Source organism: Pelophylax lessonae (assembly GCF_965119305.1).
Source record: "Pelophylax lessonae genome assembly, chromosome: 8".
NCBI classification, from domain to species: Eukaryota; Metazoa; Chordata; class Amphibia; order Anura; family Ranidae; genus Pelophylax; species Pelophylax lessonae.
In genome coordinates this window covers 34,866,878-34,890,957 of record NC_138775.1, presented here as the reverse complement: position 1 = coordinate 34,890,957, position 24,080 = coordinate 34,866,878, and the positions used below count along the sequence as shown (strand labels likewise).

General features: G+C 46.5%; 1 protein-coding gene across 1 annotated transcript in view; it reads left to right on the top strand.

The window, feature by feature from the left end:
- Positions 1 to 6,426: 6,426 nt before the first annotated feature.
- The window catches only part of JAGN1 (jagunal homolog 1), a 29,389-nt gene continuing 11,735 nt past the window's right edge, over positions 6,427 to 24,080 (top strand). Inside the window, exons 1-2 of the mRNA XM_082265513.1 lie at positions 6,427 to 6,524; positions 10,985 to 11,088. Coding sequence (XP_082121639.1) covers positions 11,000 to 11,088 — 89 coding nt within the window. The 5' untranslated portion in view covers positions 6,427 to 6,524; positions 10,985 to 10,999. The remainder of the gene's footprint in view (positions 6,525 to 10,984; positions 11,089 to 24,080) is intronic.

Sequence of the window (24,080 nt, the reverse complement as noted above, 5' to 3'; positions counted from 1 at the left end):
AGTGAAGGAGTTTAAGCATGCATGGGATAGGCATAAGGCTATCCTTCATATAAGATAGGGCCAGGGACTATTCATAGGATTCAGATATATTGGGCAGACTAGATGGGCCAAATGGTTCTTATCTGCCGACACATTCTATGTTTCTATGTTTCACCAAGCTGCTTAGCGATGGTCTTGTAGCCCATTCCCCCTCCTAACGAAGTCGGAAGTATCGACGTAACGCGTATGGGGGAGGAGCCTGTACACACGCCGACATCTACACACATCCCTGCCTCTACTGGATAGTGCCCCTAAATGTGAGTGTTCTATTATATATTTCTATGTGCTTAACCACTTTACCACCGGAGGATTTTGCTGTCTTACGTCCAGGCCACTTTTTGCGATTCGGCACTGTGCGACTTTAACTGACAATTGCGCAGTCGTGCGACGCCGTACCCAAATGTCCTTTCTTTCCCCACAAACAGAGCTTTCTTTTGGTGGTATTTGATCACCTGTGTGATTTTTACTTTTTGCGCTATAAACAAAAAAAGAGCGTAAATTTTGAAAAAAATAACAATATTTTTCACATTTTTTTATATAAAACCCCCCCCCCCCGAAAAAATGTAAAAATCAAAATTTTTTTAAATTTTTGGCCAATTTGTTTTCTGCTACCTATGTTTGGTAAATCACAATAAGCGTATTTTGATTGGTTTGCGCAAAAGTTATTGCGTTTACTAACTAAGGGAAAGATTTGTCATTTTTGGTGTTTTTTTTTTTTAACGAGTAATGGCGGCGTTCTGCGATTTTTTTTTTTTTTTTTGCGGGACTGCGACATTGCGGCGGACAGATCGGACCCTTGACTGACATTTTTGACACTTTTGGGGGTACCAGTGACATTACTACAGTAATCAGTGCTATAACTATGCACTGTTACTGTAAAAATGACACTGGCAGGGAAGGGGTTAATTTTATTGGAGAGGGAGGGGTTAATGTATGCCTGGTTCTTACTAACGTGTGTGGGGGGAGGTGACTGAGTCACACAGGGACAGATCACCGGTTCAGCTATGCTGAACCCTGCAATCTGTCACTGTTTGTCACTTAGGAGATCCGCCAGCTTTGTTTACACAAGCGGGCGGATCTCCAGACTCGATTCCCCGACGATCAGGGAAGAGCAGCGGCGATCGCCGCTGCTCCTCCCCTGGCCCGACTCCCGCTGTGACTGAATACAGCGGGAGCGAGCCTCCGGCGGCGCGCGTGCGCCGCCCACAAGGGGGGAGGGGAGTCCAGCGACGTAGGTCTACGTCGCTGGACGGAATCAAGCCACTTTGCCGCAGTACAGTCCCAGTGACTGGTCGGCAAGTGGTTAAATAAAACGTTGTATACAGAGAGCACTAGATTCTGTGTCTTTCCTCCTATTGTGTCATCCTATCGTGGGAGAGAGGAGTAAGAGGAGTTGATGCCCCAACATATCTGATTGCTGTATGAGTGGACACAGTTGGTCTGGCCATATCCTGTGTTAAAGTGGAGTTCCACCCTATTTTTATACTTACCTCCATCTTCTCGCTCCGGGTCACCTGAAAAAGAAATGGATAATCGCATATTTTTTTTTTTTTTTACTTACCTCGTAGCGAAGAAAAAATACTTACCTTACTTCCTTCTTCCTCCTTCCTCGGCCGCGGCCCGTCGTCACTTCCTGGCTCTGCAATGATTCCTGGGAGCTGGACGTCATAGCTCCCAGGAATCATTGCGCCTGCACCGGCCCCGACGTCAGTTCCGGGTCGCGCGCGTCATCCCCTTCTAAACAGCTTCTGGGCATACCCAGAAGCTGTAGAGGGATGACGCGCGCGACCCGGAAGTGACGTCGGGGCCGGCGCAGAGCATCGTGGGACCAAAGAAGGCGGAAGAAGACGCCGAAGAGGATCTCGCTGGCTTCAAGCTGCCCACATCTGAGATGGCAGCGCTGGACAAGACGTTTGCAAGGTAAGTATTTGTCCTAACAGGTAAGTGCAACCTGGGACAGATCAGAGGCTAGCCATTGTGGAATGTACTAGCCCTGACTGTCCCGGGGGTATTAAAAAAAAAAAAAAAAAAATCCAGGGTGGAACTCCGCTTTAAGGCCCGTACACACAATAAGAAAATCTGATGGGAAAATTCGTCCGACGACCGATCTGCCGATTTTCGGATTGTTAGTATGGTGCTTCCGACAGCCGACTCCAACTTTTCGGCCGAAAAAATCCTGATGTGCAGACTATATAATTTTTGTCGTTCGTCAACACAACGTCCGATTTTCGTCTCATTAGTACAGATTTCAATGGAAAAAAAATCTTAAGAGCAAGACTGGGCATGCTCAGAGATGAAAGAACACATACAAAACAATCCAACACATGACATCACTTCTGAAGTAGAATTTTGTCGTACGGGAAAATTCGTATGAAAATAACCTCTTCACTTTCCACATCAGACTAGCATGCCAAAAAAAATGGACGACAGATCGTTCGATAATCTGATTGTGTTTCTTTACCCAGCAGATCCCCTGCTCTTTAAAAAGGAATAAGAGAGGTGTTCAGTCCATGCCCTATTAGCACCTGAGACGAGAGTGCACAAAGTGAGTTTGTGGCTCATTATAATTTGTGAGCCAGACTTTGAAGTGAGCGGCTAGTATACAGTATATATCCATTTAACCAGCACCTTGAGTCACTTGGATGGGGATTGGAGCACCAGCACTTTTGTTTGCTTGATTTGCACAGAAGATTGAACAAGGACTTTGCATATTATTTCACTTTTAGATTAATTTATCATTATAACTATATATTGGACCTCTTTATAATACCACTAGGTTACCCATTACTCTGATTGTCACGATTATTTGAGCACGTGCACTTTCCTCACTGTGTCACTTTGCACAGATTATGTTATATGGAGTTTGTAATTAATTAATTAAAGAGGTTGTAAACCCCCAATTTTTTTTTTCAACCTGCAAGAGAAACACATAATGAGCTAGTATGCATCGCATACTAGCTCATTATGAAATACTTACCTTAGAACGAGCCCCCGCCGTGCCGCCCGCTTACCTCTATGACGGGCGACATGTTCAGTCGCCCGTCTTCCGGGATCGCGGCATCCGGCCATTGGCCGGAGCCGCGGTGACGTCACTCCCGCGCACGCGAGCTGACGGTCACGGCACGGGGCTCTGAAGGAACGGCACCAGCGGCCGCTCCTTCAGAGAGCATGCGGCAGTGATGTCACTGGCTGCATGTAAGGTAAGTATCTCCTAAACGGTACATGTTTAGGAGATATTTACAGTACCTATAGGTAAGCCTTATCATAGACTTACCTATAGGTACAATTTGCAGAGGAGGATTTACTTCCTCTTTAATTTAGTTATTTATATATTTATTTACCACTTGGTTATTATTCTTATCACAGTGTTGCAGCACATCCACTTTTGTCCTTTGTGACACTCCACCTACTGGCCGAATCATTTTTTACAACACTCTGTTATTTATTGAATTATCACATCATTTGCACATTAGAGTGTTATATATTTATTGGTATTTCTTGCTTTGGTGCCGCATTTTTCTTTATTTTATTGTAGCCCATTCTAGCCTTGTGTAGGTCTAAAATCTTGTCCCTGACGTTTGCCTGAATTTGGACCTGAAACTGAGCCAAAGACGCATAGGACCCCTGTGCAATCTGCTCCGCAGCAGCCCTGGACATGTGTGATCCGGCTCCACTGAAAGCTGGGCACACTCTCTGGTCATGCGAATTGGATGACCTGCATCCAATTCACACTAGTGTAAACCCAGCCTAAAGATTGATCTGAAAGTGGGTCACTTTTCAGAGAGCACAGATAGTGTAAATGAGGCCTTATTCTCAAGTTAGATGTGCGGCTAAGCCACCCTTTCACACTTATGTGACGCGATTTTACCGCGATTTTGAAAGCTATGGCTATGGCTCAAAATACAATCAAATCGTGGCAAAGTAGTGCAGGAACTACTTTGAAGTCGGTGCGACTTCAAAACGCACTGGGGCTCATTGAAAATAATGGAAAACCACTTTTCATGCGATTTTGCGGTCCAAAATTGCGGGACAAGTCGCACTAGTGTGAAAGGGGCCTAAGCCACCCTTTCAGTGCCCCCCCCCCTCCCCTAAAGTGGTAGTAAACTCTATATTACCACTTGTCCCTACAGATAAGCCTATAATCAGGATTACCTGTAGGTACTGTGACTATCTCCTAAACTTGCACCGTTTAGGAGATATTCAGAGTGCATGCAGCCGATGACATCACTGGCGCATGTGCTCTGAAGGTCCTTCAGAGCTCGTGCTGGAAATGGCAGCTCCCGCACACATGCAGGGGAGTGATATCATCGCCCCCCTGGTCACTCATGTAGCTGGAGGGAGCGAACCCAGAAAGAAGTCCAGGGGGAATATGTCAGCCGTCTCAGCAGTGACATTGCGGCGCTAGAAGGCTATGTTCTAAGGTAAGTCTATCATAATGTGCTAGTATGCAGTGCATACTAGCACATTATGACATAGCCTTGCATGAGATTTTTTTTTTTTAATCACCTGCGGTTTACTACCGCTTTAAGCTGCAACAGCAGTGAATGGGGGTGTTGACATGTCAATGCTTTGCAGCCACAGCAAAAGCTATCCAACATATTGCGATTGCAAGGCGCAAAGCTTGTCAAACGCAACCTACTCAAGTGAACACCCCACACTCGTGTGCAATGCAAGTGATTGCGGGACACTAAAGCCTCGTACACACGCGTCGAAATTCGGCCGGGAATTTTCGTCCGACGACCGATCTGCCGATTTTCGGCTTGTTAGTATGATGCTTCCGACAACCGACTCCGACTTTTCGGCCAAACAGAATCTGGTGTGCAGACTTAAAAATTTTTGTTGGCCGTCACCAGAACGGCCGATTGTTCACCAGTCAGTACAGAATTCGGCCGACAAACAGCCGATTAGCAAGACTGGGCATGCTCAGAGAAGAAAAAACACACGGAAAGTAAACCATCACATGACATCACTTCTGCAGTCGGCTGTTGTTGGCCGACAAAATTCATGTGCAGTCTTTTGCAGTTTTCAACAGACACGACAGCCCTGGACAAAAGACGGCCGATCGTTCGGCCGACAATCAAGATACGTGTGTACGGGGCTTAAGGCCCCTTTCCTACATAAGGGGCCTTAGTGCGCCGCAACCACTTGCATTGCATAGGGGCCATTGACAGAGGAAAAACAGACATCAATGCATTCGTATGGAAAAACTGATGTAAATGGATGATCATTAATTGATATCCCTTTTCATCCGCTACTGTTAACATGCATTTTTTTAACAGATGAAAGTCCTATTTTTTATCCGTTAAAAAACAGATCGGACGAGAAACGAATCACAACGGATGACAATGGATGGAAACGGACGACAAAGGATGAAAAACGAATGACAATGGATGAATAACGGATGTGAAACTGATGTTGACTGAAAAAACTGATGACAAAAAAACATGAACGAATGTGTGAGAGGGGCCTTAGGCCCTCTCCGTTGGCGGACTCCGTGCTGCTCAGTGGGGGGATCGATCCGCCGATCCCCGCTGAGCAGGCAGGTGACAGCTCCGTCTCCGCTCTGTGTGCGGAGAGGGAGGTGTCAGAGCCCCGCTGTCCTCTATGGGGGAATCGGATGAGGGCGCACCGTCTGTCCGCTCTCATCCGATCCGATCCCCTGGACGGATGGAAAATAGGGTTTCCCTCTGTCCGGGTTTCACGGACAGGATGGGAATCAGATAGCAGCGGGTGTCAGCGGACATGTCACCGCTGCCCCATAGAGATGCATGGAGGATCCGATCCGCCTAAAAAACTGACAAGCGGATCTGATCGGATCGTTCGTGTGAAAGGACCCTTACTCGGAAAAAATTTTAGATCTCTTCTAAAAAATCAATCCAGGAACAGATCGCTTTTCAGAGGAGCGCCAAGTTTAGACACACGACTAAACCCAGCATTAGGGATGATTTTTATTCTCCTCCAGACATGGGCTTTAACCCTTTTCTATTCTATCCATTTATATATATATATATATATATATATATATATATATATATATATATATATATATATATATATATATATATATACACTCATGTTTGATCTGTGTTATCAGCATGTCACGTTGCCACTAACAACGAGTCAGCTACAAACTATCCCCCATATAGTGCAGGAAATGAAAGCACAGAAGTCTGTCAGGTTGCTATGGGCAACAACACATCCTCTCCTCATCTCTCCTTGCTTACAGAAAGGCCCAAAGCACGTAACTGAAGCTGCTTGAGGGACCACAAGTCTCAGCATGTCCTAATGGCATAATACAGCCACAACCACATTTCCTAAGACTCCCCATCAGCTTAATACTTCACTCACTGGGCCCCTCCCGCCCCCTACTTCCTTCTCAGCTGCTGACTACCACTTCCGGGAGGAGCAAGATGGCGCCGCCCAGAAGCCGGAAGTGGTCATGGTGCAGCGCTGAGTGAGCCATTATTCGGCTGTGAAATTGGGAGGTGAGTCTGTGGTAGAAACTGAGAGTGTGGGGGCGTCCAGCGCCGGGATAGGGGGTGACAGCGGTGGTGCGACAGGCAGGAGGCAGCAGAGGTCGCATGGTGCAAGTTGTGTATAGGGAGCCTGTCTGCAGGCAGATCATAGTGTATATGGGGGAGGGGGGCAGAGTGCAGTGTATATGGGGGAGGGGGCAGAGTGCAGTGTATATGGGGGAGGGGGCAGAGTGCAGTGTATATGGGGGAGGGGGGCAAAGTGCAGTGTATATGGGGAGGGGGGCAAAGTGCAGTGTATATGGGGAGGGGGGGCAGAGTGCACTGTATATGGGGGAGGGGGGCAGAGTGCAGTGTATATGGGGGAGGGGGGCAGAGTGCAGTGTATATGGGGAGGGGGGCAAAGTGCAGTGTATATGGGGGAGGGGGGCAGAGTGCAGTGTATATGGGGGGAGGGGGGCAGAGTGCAGTGTATATGGGGGAGGGGGGCAGAGTGCAGTGTATATGGGGGAGGGGGGCAGAGTGCAGTGTATATGGGGGAGGGGGGCAGAGTGCAGTGTATATGGGGAGGGGGGCAAAGTGCAGTGTATATGGGGGAGGGGGGCAGAGTGCACTGTATATGGGGGAGGGGGGCAGAGTGCAGTGTATATGGGGGAGGGGGGCAGAGTGCAGTGTATATGGGGAGGGGGGCAAAGTGCAGTGTATATGGGGGAGGGGGGCAGAGTGCACTGTATATGGGGGAGGGGGGCAGAGTGCAGTGTATATGGGGAGGGGGGCAGAGTGCAGTGTATATGGGGGAGGGGGGCAGAGTGCAGTGTATATGAGGGAGGGGGGCAGAGTGCAGTGTATATGGGGGAGGGGGGCAGAGTGCAGTGTATATGGGGGAGGGGGGCAGAGTGCAGTGTATATGGGGAGGGGGGCAAAGTGCAGTGTATATGGGGGAGGGGGGCAGAGTGCAGTGTATATGGGGGAGGGGGGCAGAGTGCAGTGTATATGGGGGAGGGGGGCAGAGTGCAGTGTATATGGGGGAGGGGGGCAGAGTGCAGTGTATATGGGGGAGGGGGGCAGAGTGCAGTGTATATGGGGAGGGGGGCAAAGTGCAGTGTATATGGGGGAGGGGGGCAGAGTGCACTGTATATGGGGGAGGGGGGCAGAGTGCAGTGTATATGGGGAGGGGGGCAGAGTGCAGTGTATATGGGGGAGGGGGGCAGAGTGCAGTGTATATGAGGGAGGGGGGCAGAGTGCAGTGTATATGGGGGAGGGGGGCAGAGTGCAGTGTATATGGGGGAGGGGGGCAGAGTGCAGTGTATATGGGGGAGGGGGGCAGAGTGCAGTGTATATGGGGGAGGGGGGCAGAGTGCAGTGTATATGGGGGAGGGGGGCAGAGTGCAGTGTATAAGGGGGAGGGGGGCAGAGTGCACTGTATATGGGGGAGGGGGGCAGAGTGCACTGTATATGGGGGAGGGGGGCAGAGTGCAGTGTATATGGGGAGGGGGGCAAAGTGCAGTGTATATGGGGGAGGGGGGCAGAGTGCAGTGTATATGGGGAGGGGGGCAAAGTGCAGTGTATATGGGGAGGGGGGCAAAGTGCAGTGTATATGGGGGAGGGGGGCAGAGTGCAGTGTATATGGGGAGGGGGGCAAAGTGCAGTGTATATGAGGGAGGGGGGCAGAATGCAGTGTATATGGGGAGGGGGGCAGAGTGCAGTGTATATGAGGGAGGGGGGCAGAGTGCAGTGTATATGAGGGAGGGGGGCAGAGTGCAGTGTATATGGGGGAGGGGGGCAGAGTGCAGTGTATATGGGGGAGGGGGGCAGAGTGCAGTGTATATGGGGGAGGGGGGCAGAGTGCAGTGTATATGGGGAAGGGGGGCAGAGTGCAGTGTATATGGGGGAGGGGGGCAGAGTGCAGTGTATATGGGGGAGGGGGGCAGAGTGCAGTGTATATGGGGGAGGGGGGGCAGAGTGCAGTGTATATGGGGGAGGGGGGGCAGAGTGCAGTGTATATGAGGCACAGGGGAGCCATATGGTGCTAAGAAAGCTGGGTGGAGCAATTTTAAGAGAACTTGTCACCACCTGCAATCGAAGACCTCCTTCACCGTGTTGCCTTCTGATAATGCGCATTCCATGCATTGGTGGCATTTAGTATATGTGGCACCCAAACGCACCTCGCCAGTTGATTACAGTGCGGTGATGCACTGCTAAAAAATACTGCATGCATGGTGCGTTGGGCAACCCATTCAAATGACTGGTCCACCCTAACACAACGCATGTTATTGCATGACACAATGCGCCTGCATTTAATGCAACATTTCTCCCTTTTTTTTCCCCCCAGACACGACATTCTTTGTAGGCTCATTCACACCACAATGCAGGCTTTAACACACGTGCGCTGCGGTGCTTTGTTTTTTGTAATGTGTTGTGTGGTTTACATGCTTTGCATTTCTTTTTTTTGCCTTGCAGAGCAATATGTTTTTGCACATTTGCGTGTGTTTAACCACTTCAACCCCGGAAGGTCACGCAACACTGTACCCAATAAAAATTGATGTCTTTTTTTTTTCCACAAATAGAGCTTTCTTTTGGTGGTATTTGATCACCGCTGCAGTTTTTATCTTTTGCGCTATAAACAAAGAAATAGCAACAATTTGGAAAAAAAACAAAACAATATTTCTTACTTTTTGCTATAAAACACAGCCAATAAAAAAAAATGTAAAAAATCGAATTACTTCATCAATTTAGATCAGTGGTCTCCAAACTATGGGCAGGATGCGGCCTTTTGCTTGCTTTTAACAGCGACAATTTTGAAAAAAAAAAAAAAAACAATATTTCTTACTTTCTGCTATAAAACACAGCCAATAAAAAAAAAAAAAATGTAAAAAAATGTCTTCATCAATTTAGTAGGCCAATATGTATTCTGAAATCAAAAAATGTCAGCGCTGCTAAAAATATAAATCCATATATAAATGTGCTAAAACTGATAAAGTGCTACTGTGCAATAAGTGTGCAATACTGTAAACAATATTATAACAATGCTAGACCATTTTTTGATTTCATTATCTAAAGGCACAGTCACCTTTCTGTTAGCAGCAGCTTACCAATATATGCACTTTGATTTATATATTTATCCATAAGCGCGAGGTCTTTTGTTGAATTCTTACAATATGTATACAATAATATATAATTTTTTTTTTTGTTTGCACAAAGGTTATAGTGTCTACAAACGAAATATTTTTATATATATATTTTTTTTCTAGTATTGGTGGAAAATCAGCAGGACTGCAGCATTGCCATGGAAAAAATTGGACACCTGACACTTTTGACACTTTTTTGGGGACCAGTGACATTATTACAGTGATCAGTGCTAAAAAAATATGCACGGTCACTGTACTAATGACATTGGCAGGGAAGGGGTTTTTACACATTAGGGTTAAATGTGTTCCCTGGGAGTGCTTGCTAACTGTGTGTGGAGGTGGGGGGTTTGACTGGGGGAAGACAGATATCGGTGTTCCTGCTTAGCAGAAACACAAGATCCCTGTCTTCCTCCCTGTCAGAACGGTGATCTGCAATGTTTACACTGGAGTGAACTGCATGCATAGGGAATGATTTTTTTTTTTTTTTTTTTTTTGGTTGCCATGTGTTGGGAATGCACTCACAAATCCACCCCAGCACATCTGGTGCGAATGATCCCTTAGGCCCCTTTCACACTTGTACAACCTGAAAGTCACACCACTTTAAGCAATGCCTGTGTAATCTTGAGGTCTGCAAAAAAAAAAAAAATCTATCCCGTAGTTTGTAAACGCTATAACTTTTGCGCAAACCAATTATTATACGCTTTTTGGGATTTTTTTTTACCAAAAATATGTGGCAGAATAGAAATTGGCCTAAACTGATAAAAAAAAAAAATATGATTTTTACATTTTCTTTATTGGGAATGTTTTATAGCAGGGATATGCAAACTGTGGCCCTCCAGCTGTTGTAAAAATACAATTCCCATCATGCCTCTGCCTCTGGGTGTCATGCTTGTGGCTGTCAGAGTCTTGCTATGCCTCATGGGACTTGTAGGTCTACAAAATCTGGAGGGCCACAGTTTGCATATCCCTGCTTTAAAAAATAGTGTTTTTTTTTTTTTTTTTTTATAATGCAAAATCTAAAAACAGTAGAGGGGATCAAATACCACCAAAAGAAAGCTCTCTTTGTGGGAAAAAAAAGGACATCAAATCTATTTGGGTACAGCGTCGCACGACCGCGCAATTATCAGTTAAAGCAGCGCAGTGCAGAATCGCAAAAAATGGCCTGGTCATTAAGGGGGTAAAACCTTTCCGGAGCTGAAGTGGTTAAAGAAGGAAACACGTGCCATCATTTAAACATACAGCTGAGCTTCTAAAGCATTCCTGTGTCCAATAATACAACCACAGCCATTCAATACATAACAATAACCCGTTACTCTTCTCTTTGTCTTTACTTCTGTCTTGTAGGAGTTAGACTGAATTATGGCTTCCCGAGCGGGTCCTCGAGCCTCCGGCACAGATGGAAGTGACTTTCAGCATCGGGAGAGGGTGGCTAATCATTACCAGATGAGGTACGAAGGTAACCGCCATGTACAGGTCACATAGGGAGAGTAATAAAGTAGAACTATAGGCAAAACTTTTTTTTCCATTTTGGATAGAGGAAAGAAGGGTAAGGCCTCTTTCACACGGGCGCTCCTTATGTCCGTATATCACCCCATCCGTTTGCGGATGATATACGGTCATAATGCATGTCAATGGGATTGCGGATGTCAGCGGATGACCATCCGCTGACATCCGATTTGCGTCCTTTCCGATCAGTTCCGTTTTTTGGAACGGAACAGAACCCTATTTTTTCTTCCGTTTAAAAAAACGGAAAGGACGCAAAATCGGATGTCAGCGGTGTCATCCGCTGACATCCGCAATCCCCATAGACATACATTATGTCCGTATATCATCCGCAAACGGATGGGATGATAAGCGGACATATGGACCGGATGACACAAGTGTTGTCCGTGTCCGTAAAAAAAAAAAAAAAGTGTCGGAGCGGATCGAAGTACGCTCCGCTCCGTGTGAAAGAGGCCTTAGAACCCCGGTCAGATTTTTTTTCGCCATCTGTGTCCCATTGGGGAGATTTACCTTCACTTCCTGTCCCATAGCCAAACAGGACGTGAGAGGAAATGCTTTGAAATGAAGGGAATTACTCAGGGACCCCAGGTCACCAGAACTAGTGTCTTAATTGGAATATCCCCCCTATTACTTTTCTGGGGACAGCCCAGAATTTGGGATTTACTTTCAATGATAATGGTAAAAGAGAGGGGGAATCTCCATAATGGACCACAGAGAGCAATAAAAACTTACAGGGGTTCTAATCCCTCTCCACTCTATCCAAAACTAAAAATAAGTGTTTTGCTTTTTATACTTTAACTGTTCATTATTGTATTACTATACAGCATGTCATTGCCATTGTCAGTCATTTTTTGATCTCTTTTCAATCGCTGCAAAACAAAACACCCTATGATCCTGCCAAAAACCCTGTGAGCTCAAACTTTCTGCACTTGTATTCCTTTTGGAATGAAAGGTTTAGGTCATGTGAATAAAAAATGGCCATTGTAATCACCCCTCCCAATGTTATATGGTTTGCCCCAACCCTTTTGCTTGATGGACAGCATGGTCTGTTAAAGCAATATCAAACCCAAAAGCAAACATTTATTATATTGCAGCTTACCAATTCTAACTTGTGATGGCTGCATTGGTTTTTCTTTTTTAGGCTTTCTTCCCTTTATTTTCTCACCTGGTGATCCAGCCAGTAAGAGCCGGTTCACACTGAGGCGACACGACTTCGGGGGGCGACCTGTGAAGTCGCTTGCACCGCGACTTCGGCGCGACTTGCAGGGACTTCACATAATGGAAGTCTATGCAAGTCGCTCCGAGGTCGCCCCAAAGTAGTACAGGACCCTTTTTGTAAGTCGGAGCGACTTGTGTCGCTCCTATTAGAACGGGTCCTGTACTACTCGATGGACCGTGACCGACCGCGACTTGTCAAGATGACAAGTCGCCTGACAAGTCGCGCTAATGTGAATGGGCTCTAAGACCCCATTCACACTAGCGCGACTTGTCAGTCGCCTGACAAGTCGCGGTTGGTCGCCTGCCATTGATTAGCACAGGACCCGTTCTAATAGGAGCGACACAAGTCGTTCCGACTTAGAAAAAGGGTCCTGTACTACTTTGGGGCAACCTGGAGGCGACTTGCATTGACTTCAATTATATGAAGTCCGTGCATGTCGCGCCGAGGTCACAGTGCACGCTGTGCACCGCGACTTCACAGGTCGCCCCGGCAAGTCGTGTCGCCCCTGTGTGAATGGGCTCTAAGCGCCGGTTCACACTACCGCGACGCTACTTTAGGTGGCGACCTCCGAGGTCACGGTGCGAGCAGCGCGCCGTGACCTCGGAGCGGCCGCCACGGACTTCATAACATTGAAGTCTATGGCGGTCGCCTCCTGGTCGCCCCAAAGAAGCTCCGGACCCTTTTTCTAAGTCGGAGCGACTTGTGTCGCTCCTATTAGAACGGGTCCGCAGCTTCCCTATGGGAGGCGACCTGTGAGGCGACCAGGTCGCCTCACAGGTCGCCCTTGTGTGAACCGGCACTAAGTCTGTTGTTTTTCAACAGAACACATTGTCCTGCAGATGTAGCAATCAGACTGTTGAGACAAACTATTCACCACTGACAGGGGTTCTTACAACGATCAGCTTTTATTTATTGATGTAAAACCTTTTTCTCAAAAGAAAAAAAAACTGTTGTAACTGATTATAATGTATTAGCTGGAGTTTGGCTTCAACTTATCTAAATCTGCCAGTATATCTAACACTCCCTCCCCCCCCCCCCCCCAGACTGACAATGCTGCTGTCTGCTGTGCCTCCTGTTCTCCTTCATCCAGAATGGGGGGGGGCGATCTAATACAGGAGGTGTATAACTGGCCAGATCAGAGAGGGGAAAAAAAACTAAAAAAAGAGAAGAAAACAAATGCAGCCACCACATCTGATGATTGGTAAGCTGCAATATATTTAATTTTTGGTTTTGGGTTTGCTTTGAGCAAGTGGAACAACTGGAAGGAAATAAAAAAATGACAGGAGAAACTCATAGAGACAAAAATGGTGTTAGGAGAGTTGAATAGGGGCGCAGAGGAAGCTGATGCCAAGCCACATTCAGGTACTTTTATTTCAAAAATATACACTGGTCAAAAAAATGAAAGGAACACTTAGAGAACACATCAGATCTCAATGGGGAAAAATCTCATGCTCGATATCTATACTGGTATGGACTAGGTAATGTGTTAGGATCTATACTGGTATGGACTGGGTAATGTGTTAGGATCTATACTGGTATGGACTGGGTAATGTGTTAGAATCTATACTGGTATAGACCGGGTAATGTGTTAGGAAAGAAAGGATGCCACATCGTTTGATGGAAATAAAAATTATCACCCTACAGAGGGCTGAATTCAAAGACACCCCGAAAATCAAAGTGAAAAAAATGATGCAGCAGGCTAGTCCATTTTGCTGAAATTGAATTGCAGCAACTCAAAATGGTACTCAGTAGTTTGTATGGCCCCCACGTGCTTGTATGCATGCCTGACAACATCAGGGCATGCTCCTAATGAGACGACGGATGGTGTCCTGGGGTTTTTCCTCCCAGATCTGGACCAGGGCATCACTGAGCTCCTGAACAGACATGTTAGCGCAGCAGTTTAAGCACTACATTTCAGTAAAAAAATACACTATCATTCATTTTAGAGCACACAAATCTAAAGTATTACCCAGTTTCTGGTGAAATATGAAAGCTGAGTAAATATGTACATAACCTGTCAAGCCTTAACCACTTGCCGACTGCCGCACGCCTATCTACGTCGGCAGTCAGCCCCTCACAGGCAAAGTGACGTAGGTCTACGTCGCTAGCCTGTGAGGGTCTAGGGAGCGAGCGCGCGCCGCGCTTCCGCGTGGTCACGGACCCCCCCCCGCGCGTGTGACCGGCGGACCCGATGTCCGCCGGTCACTCTGCGATCGCCGCTGCAGAGGGAGAAAGTCAGGCAGCTAGTGTAAACAAGCCACCTGTCATTCTCCTCTGTGTAGAAACTGTGATCACACGGTTCTACTATGTAGAACCGTTGATCACTGTTTCTACAGCTCAACAGACAGCCAATCACAGTTAGAATCATGCCCCTAGGGACACACACAGCCCCTCCCTCTCAAATAAAGTTAACCCCTTCACTACCAGTGTAATTTTGCAGTAACAGTGCATATGTATAGCACTGATTACTGCAGTAATGTCACTGGTAACCCCAAAAGTGTCAAAAATGTCAGTCAAGGGTCCGATCTGTCCGCCGCAATGTCGCAGTCCCGCAAAAAAAATCGCAGATCGCCGCCATTACGCGTTAAAAAAAAAAACAACAAAAATGACAAAAATCTTTCCCTTTCTTAGTAAACGCGATAACCTTTGCGCAAACCAAACATATGTAGCATAAAACAAATTGGCCGAAAATGTTAAAAAATCTTGATTTTTTAATTTTTTTTTTTTTGGGGAATTTCATATAAAAAAATGTGAAAAATATTGTTATTTTTGCAAAATTTACGCTCTTTTTTTGTTTATAGCGCAAAAAGAAAAATCGCACAGGTGATCAAATACCACCAAAAGAAAGCTCTGTTTGTGGGAAAAAAAGGACGTCAAATTCGTTTAGGTACAGCGTCGCACGACCGCGCAATTGTCCGTTAAAGTCATGCAGTGCCGAATCGCAAAATACCCCCTGGTCAGGAAGGGGGTAAAATCTTCCGGGGCTTAAGTGGTTAAAGTGGATGTAAAGTCAGAAGGTTTTTTATCTTCATGCAGTCTATGTATTAAGATAAAAAGCTTTCTGTGTTCAGCAACCCCCCCTCAACCTCCTAATACTTACCTGAGCCCCCTCTCTATTCAGTGATGTTGCAGGAGTGTCTTGGCTGCCCGAAACTCTTTCCTGATTGGCTGAGACGGCAACACGGCGCCATTGGCTCCCACTGCTGTCAAAATCAAATTCAGTGAGCCAATCAGGAGAGAGAGGGGCCGGGGCCAGTCTGCGGCTCCGTGTCTGAATGAATACACAGTGCTGCACCTTAGCTCAGGTGCCACCATAGCAAGCTGCTTGCTGTGGGGGCACTCAACAGGAGGGAGGGGCCAGGAGCAGTGAAGAGGGACCCGAGAGGAGGAGGATCCAGGCCACTCTATGCAAAACCAACTGCACAGAGCAGGTAAGCATAACATATTTGTTATTTTTAATAAAAAAAAAAAAAATTAGAATTTACAAAAATCACTTTAAAGTACAACTAAACGCAAATGTTTTTTTTTTTTATTAATTTTTTTTTAGTTTTGGATAGAGTGGAGAGGGATTAGAACACCTGTCATTTTTATTGGTGTCCATGTCACCGTTAGGGAGATTGCCCCTCTCTATTTGTCCTGTTTGCAATTATCATTAAAAGTAAAACAAAATCCTAAATTTTGGGTTGTCCCCAGTAGGGCTGGGCGATAAAACGATACCGATAGGTATCGCGATAGTCCCGTGCTCGATAGCAATAAGAAAACTTGAACGATAAATCGAAAAGTCCGCTCCGACGGGTTTAAACTTTTAAAAATGGCGCCGCCCGGCGCCAGCACGTCATTGCGCACGCGCCGCCGCCGCTCGGGAGAGGCCGGGAATAGCCGAAATTACACGAGCGGTGGCGGCGGGTGCGCAATGACGTATCGGCGCCATTTTTAAAACAAAGGCGCCTCTGGAACAGGTAAGTGAAACAGCTTCACTACCTGCCGTTATGCAGGGCTGCGCGCACACTACAAGGGATGCAGTGCTGCGGGCATGGTCTACCTGTACCATGCCCACAGCACTGCATCTCCTGTAGTATGCCCACAACCCCGGATCCTCTTGTACCATGCCAGCCACCCTGCATTCTCCTGCACCATGCCAGCCACCCTGCATTCTCCTGCACCATGCCAGCCACCCTGCATTCTCCTGCACCATGCCAGCCACCCTGCATTCTCCTGCACCATGCCAGTCACCCTGCATTCTCCTGCACCATGCCAGCCACCCTGCATTCTCCTGCACCATGCCAGCCACCCTGCATTCTCCTGCACCATGCCAGCCACCCTGCATTCTCCTGCACCATGCCAGCCACCCTGCATTCTCCTGCACCATGCCAGCCACCCTGCATTCTCCTGCACCATGCCAGCCACCCTGCATTCTCCTGCACCATGCCAGCCACCCTGCATTCTCCTGCACCATGCCAGCCACCCTGCATTCTCCTGCACCATGCCAGCCACCCTGCATTCTCCTGCACCATGCCAGTCACCCTGCTTTCTCCTGCACCATGCCCGCCACCCTGCATTCTCACCCTAGGGTCCTTATTTTAAATGGGTAATAAAAAATATCAATATATATCGATATCGACCGATATGAAACACTGATATCGTGATACAGTTTTCAGCCATATCGCCCAGCCCTAGTCCCCAGAACAGTAATTGAGAAATAAGGAAATATTCCAGTGGGGACACTATTTCTGGTGACGTGGGGGTCCCCAAGAAATTTCCTTTATTTGCAGAGTTTTCCTCTTGTGTCTTTTTTGGTTTTGGGACAGAAAGTGAAGGGAAAAGGGCACAGATGGCGCAAAAATGTCATGACTAAGTGGCTTGGGGAACAAAACATGGAAATTTTGAGTCCATGGTCAGGAAACTCCCAGACCTTAATCCCATTGAGAATTTGTGGTCAAGCCTCAAGAGGCGGGTGAACAAAAAACGCCACAAAATCTGACAAACTCCAAGCATTGATTATGATTGTGCAAGAATTGGCCGCCATCAGTTAGGATGTCCAAAACAACATATGCAAAGTGAGCGCTGGAAATTTGAACAGGAGCTGGCACCAAAAAGGTGAATGTATAACCTCCAAGTGACTCTATAATTTAAAAAAGGGGTGCAGCGCTAGTATTAATTCAAAGTATGACACGCAATATAAAGTGAATAGTAAATTAAATAATAAACGTGCTTTTGACAATAAATTAAATCTACAGTTCAGGTAAATAGAATAGTCCACAATCCAAAAAGTGAAGTTATTTCATCCGTAATGTGTGTGGAGTGTCAAAACACTCACCAAACTTAAGCCTAGTACACACGCAACGAATTTCCGCCGACCGATCGTCCATCTTTTGTCCAGAGTGGTGTCTGTTGGTTGGAATGTGCTCTAGACTGCACACGAATTTTCCCGCACGACAGAATTCTACTTCAGAAGTGATGTCATGTGTTGGGTTGCTTTCTTTGTGTTCTTTCATCTCTGAGCATGCCCAGTCTTGCTCATAAGATTTTTCCCTGTCGAAATCTGTACTGACTGCACGAAAATCGGACGTGTTTTGACGGAGGACAAAAATTTTATAGTCTGCACACCAGAATTTTTTCGGGCCAAAAAGTCGGAGTCGGTTGTCGGAAGCATCATACTAACAAGCCGAAAATCGGCAGATCGGTCGTCGGACAAAAATTCCCGGCCGAATTTCGACTCGTGTGTACAGGGCTTAAAAGGGAGAAGCACAGTGAATACTGAAACACCTTAAAGTGGAGTTACACCCTAATATTACACTTACCTCCATCTTCTTGCTCCGGGTCACCTGAAAAACAAATGGATAATCGCAATTTTATTTTTTTTACTTTTGTTTAGAAGAAAATATACTTACCTTACTTCCTCTTCCTCCCCTCGGCGGCCACGGCGATTCGTCACTTCCTGATTTGCAATGATTCCTGGGAGCTGAACGTCATTGCTCCCAGGAATCAATGCGCCTGCACCGGCCCTGATGTCAGTTCCGGCGCAGGTGCCGTCATACCATACGCTGCGGCACCGGAAGTTCATTTAGCACCCAAGTGCCCCCCCCCCATCCTTCGCAGCCCTGCTGTTCTTGTATCCCTTCTGCTGAGTAACCCAAGGCAACCCCTCCTATGCCTACCTCCCCACCTGTCCTGACCATGTTATGAACTCCTGTTCCGGCTTACAAGTTCTTAACAATGTATGGTATGTACACAGCCACTGAAGTCTTGAAAACATGTAAAACAGCTTAAAGCTATATTCCGAACAAAATACCATAACAAACAGTTAGAGCTGCACGATTCTGGATAAAATGAGAATCACAATTTTTTTGCTTAGAATAAAAATCACGATTGTCTCATGATTCCTGGCGTAACATTATCTTTTACATTATACAAAAAAGTTGGGCTAACTTTACTGTTTAGTTTTTTTTTTTTAAAGGGTTAACTCCACTTTCGTGGGGGGAAAAAAAATCTGCAAATAAAGAAAAAACAGCGTAAAATAACGTATACAGTTGCGACACAAATCATATTGTGATTGAATGTTAAGAATGACCTTTCCTTTTCAATCTGCAGCCGTTGTCATTTTCTGAAAATGCAATGCAATATGGCCACCTGGAGCTGTTCTGTACACAGAATGTATACTGACCACACCCCAGAAACATAATTTTCTGCTTGCGTGATTGGCTCACCAATTTTCCCAGAAGTCTGCACTAAGATACAAGTCAGATTTCTGGCATCCCCTGCAACAAAAATTTCATTTTTGGTGAGATACTCACAATAGGAACACGTCTAAAGGGATGCATTCCAAGCAGATTTCCTCATTAGAGCTCTGCAGCTGCCACAGCAGACAGATAATTATGAAACCACTCCCATTCAACCCACTCAGCACAGCAAACAAACAATGATTTCTTCAGAACAACAAAAGGTAAAAATCTGCAACAAAGTTTGTTAAAATTCTTGCAATGTACAGAGATCACCCAGAGGGGAATGTTTGTTTTTTTACGCTGGAGTGGAGTGGAGTTACGCTTTAAATTCATTAAAGTGTATTTTTTCCCAAAAAACTGCGTTTGAAAGACTTCTGCGCAAATACCGTGTGACATAAAAGATTGCAATGATCGAGATTTTATTCTCTAGGGTCTCTGCTAAAAATTATATATATATATATATATGTTTTGGGGTTCTAAGTAATTTTCTAGCAAAAAATACTGATTTTAACTTGTAAGCAACAAATGTCAGAAAAAGGCTTAGTTTTTAAGGCTCGGTCCAAACATATGCGATGCGGGAACCCTGCGAATCCACTGCAGGTTCGATCATCCCATTCAGTGGCGGCCTGTGCATAGGGGGCGCCAGGGCGCCGCCCCCCCCTAAAAAAAAAAAAAAAGGAAAAAAAAATACAAAAAGAACAATAAAGTTCGCCGGCCTATGTGGTGGCTATGGGGGGGGGGGGGGGGTTTACGACTCAGAAGAGGCGCCGATTGGCTGCCTTCTGGGGGCGTAACCTGGGCGCAGGTCATAGGGCTAGGACACCCCCACTTTCGTGATATCCTGGCTGTGATTGGTCCAGTCTCCAGCCTGGACCAATCATCATCATCCAGGACATCCGATTGTTGACCCCGCTGACGTCGCAATGGGGGCGGTGCCGGTGCGTGCGTCAGTCACGCACCGTCACCGCCCAATCTCCTTCCCGCCGCCCGGACCGATCGGAAGACCAGAAGACTGAAGAGGACGAGACGAGCAGCGCCGTGGACGGTTCCCGGAATCCCGCCGCCGTCAGAAGAAGAGGACTCGAGGAGAGGAGCAGCGCCCTGGACGTCTCGCAGGCAGCCCAGGAGGAGAGCAGGTAAGTGATTGAAGCCGACCTGTGCCATGCCTGTACCATCACCTGTGCCATGCCTGTACCATCACCTGTGCCATGCCTGTACCATCACCTGTGCCATGCCTGTACCATGACCTCAAAGTCACGCAATTTTTTTACCGCGTTTTTTGCCGCACAGCAATACCTATTACATTTTTCTTTTTGTCCCCCCCCCCCCCCCCAAAAAAAATTTTGAGCACCAGCCGCCACTGATCACATTCAAATCACAGGCAGTTCACACTGCCATATACGAATCGCAGGGGATGTCAATGCAAAGTTAACAACACCCCCAGATCAGTTTGCATATCGCAGTGCGAACTGACAGTTCGGACATGAATCGGATCTCATTGGTGTGAACCACCTGTGTGTGTGTGTTCTGTCCGAATCCGATGCAAATTCAGCCATACAATCTGTATGGCTGAATTCGCATCGCACAGACATAGCATGTGCTTTTCAGAGTACTGCGCTCCGAATCACATGCGATGTCTGTCATCGCTATAGTGTGAACTGAGGCTTAGAGGTTAAAGCGGAGTTCCGGCCTCAAAATTGACTTTGGCCCATCCGCTTGCTCTAGGTCACCTGAAAAAGAAATGGATAATTACGATTTTTTTTTTTTGGTTTACTTACCTTGTTATTGCAGAAAATATAATCACCTTTCTTCCACTTCCTCCCTCTGCGGCCGTGGCCCGCGCCGTCACTTCCGGCTTGCATTGACTCCTGGGAGCTGAACGTAATCGCTCCCAGGAATCAATGCGCCTGCACCGGCCCCGCTCGTCACTTCCAGTGCAGGCGTGGCATTCCCTGCTAAACAGCTTCTGGGCATGCCAGGATGACGCGCCTGCACCGGAAGTGACGAGCGGGGCCGGTGCAGGGCATTCTGGGAGAAGAGGACACGGAAGAGGAACGCTGCGGCTTCAGCTGCCCACACCTGAGATGGCAGCGCTGGAGAAGACATTTTCAAGGTAAGTATTTCTCCTAAAAGGTAAGTGCGACCCAGGACAGTTCAGAGGCTATCCATTGTGGAATGTACTAGCCCTGACTGTCCCGGGGGTATTTTTATCTAAATTTCACCCCCGGGGCCGGAACTCCGCTTTAAACTGCCCTCACTTACAGACGGAAGTTTACTCCTCTGATCTAAAAGAATGAAATGATACATTGTAAAACGTATTTATAGTTATCTAGCAGCCTTAACAATGTTGATGAACATTTTCCGGGGCTCTTTTTTTTTTTTTTGACAGCTGTGAGTGAGCAGAGAATGGCTTTGTAAGAATCAAGGACATGCTGTTTTAAGATCGTGAAGGAGGGGGGAGAGAATCGAGATCGCAATTTTTTTTAACGATTAATTGCGCAGCTCTACCAACAGTTTAGAAGAATGCAGTCATTGTCATACCTGTGGAAATTTCACTACAGGCACAGTTAGTAATTAGGAGTCATGAAAACAGGTGACATTTCAGGTGTTCATACCTGTCTAAGGGTTGAGTAATTGGTATGTGAGTCCTTTAGAAGAACTGATCCGTGCCAGGAGCAAAGATTTATGGCACAGTTTGTGTCAGAAAGTACGTCATTGAAGAAGAACTCCAATCTAATTAAAGGTCAGGGAGGTTGTTTTAATGACACTTTAGCTTTTAGTAGCTATACTCACCTGCTCTGTGCAGTGCTTTTGCACAGAGCAGCCTGGATCCTCCTCTTCTCGGGTCCCACACCGGCGCTCTTGGCTCCACCCTTCTGCCAGGTGTCTCCACAGCAAGTAGCTTGCTCTGGGGGCACCCAAACAGGTGCACTCCTGACCCGCAGCTGTGTGTGTCCATTCACACACGGAGCTGTGGCTTTGCTCCACCCCATCTGTCTCCTGATTGGCTCACTGGCTGTGATTGACAGCATCTGGAGCCAATGGCTCCCGCTACTGCCAAAAGCCAATCAGAAATAAGAGTCCCCAGAGAGGCAAGGCTCTGGTGGATGTGGCTGGATTGAGAGTGGGCTCAGGTAAGTAATAGGGGGCTTCTGCACGCATAATGTTTAGAATGCATAAGGTTTTAAATGATTTCTACACCCAGGTTTTCCTACTCTTCTGCTGGGACTATTATGGGGAGGCCCCACTTCATCTCTGAATTTTTTTCCTAGTTTTTAGTAAAGTTTTTTTTTTTTTTTTTTTTAAAGGTAACAAAAAGTAGTCCAAAGTACTATAGCTGCTTGCTGACCGCCTAACATACAAGTATCTTATGTGATCCAGCTCTTCAAGGTAGGGGGCGCACGCCACCTTGGCTGTGCTGTGATTAGTTACAGCACTAGCTGATCAGTGGCTTCCGGCAACGATTGATGGCCGAGACCCGAGGATTGGCGAAGCAGATGACAGGACAGAGCTCTGTGATTGTAAACAACACAGGGCTCTGTCTTGACAGTAGGGATGTACAAGTTTTTGTTTCCCTGTAAAGCAGGGAATAAAAAAACGGCACTTGCCTTAGTAAAATCAGCACACACACACACCAAGCATTTAAAGGCACACAGTTAACCCTTTGATCGCCCCTGTGAGGACGTCAGACATAGACTGACGAAACGGCGTTTGGTGGTGTCTGAGATACGTAATTTTCGGTCAGCTGGAACGCAGGTGGAGCACAAACCGGCGATTCCTATACAATACATGCTGATCCCTGTCTTTAATGTAAGTGCAATTCCTTTTCTTTTTTTTTTCTATAACCCCTTTACGACCGCCCACCGCAGATTTACTGCAGCAGGCAGCCGCTCCTGGGCGAACCGACATAGCTCTACGTCGCTCGCTCTCAGGAGGCTAGAGGGCGAGCGCGCGCAGCTAGCGGCGCGCTCCCGCCCCCGCTAGTCAGCGGGGAAGCCTGTGCGTGTGTCAGGTGGCTCCGATTGCCATCTGACATGGGCGATCTCTCCCCGCTGAGGGAGAAGGACACAGCCGTCCGTCCTCCCTGCAATGATCTTAGAGCTCCTGTGATCCTGCTATATAGGATCGCATGTCTCTATGATAATTTCACAAGCCACGCCCCCCCCCACAGTTAGAATCACTCCCCTAGGCTTACATTTAACCCCTTGATCACCCACAGTGTTAACCCCTTCCCTACCAGTGTCATTATTACAGTAACAGTGCATATTTTAGCACTGATTACTGTAGTAATGTCACTGGACCCCCAAAAGTGTCAAAAATGTCAGTTAGGGGTCCGATCTGTCCGCCGCAATGTCACAGTCCCGCAAAAAATCGCAGATCGCCGCAATTAGTAAAAAAAAAAAAAAAAAACAATAAAAATGACATAAATCTTTCCCATAGTTAGTAGACGCAATAGCTTTTGCGCAAACCAATCGAAATACGCTTATTGCGATTTTTACCAAAAAATATGTAGCAGCAAACAAATTGGCCTAAAATGTTAAATTTTATATATATATATATATATATATATATATATATATATATATATATATATATATATATATATGCAATTTTTTTTATTTTTTTTGAGAATGTTGTATAGCAGAATGTGAAAAATATTGTTTTTATTTTCGAAATTGTCTCTCCCTTTTTTTTTGTTTATAGCGCAAAAAATGGCACAGGTGATCAAATACCACCAAAAGAAAGCTCTATTTGTGGGGAAAAAAAGGACGTCCATTTTATTTGTGTACAGTGTTGCACTACCGCGCAACTGTCCGTTAAAGTAATGCAGTCCTGGTCATTAAGCAGGAAAATCTTCCGGTCCAGAAGTGGTTAAGTAAAGGATTTGATATACTGCACCATGAGAGTGTTTCTTCCTCTTTCTTCCTCTCCCTCTCTATATGGCCATACTGGAGCTTTGAATACGCCATATATACATATTGAATGGATGACAGCA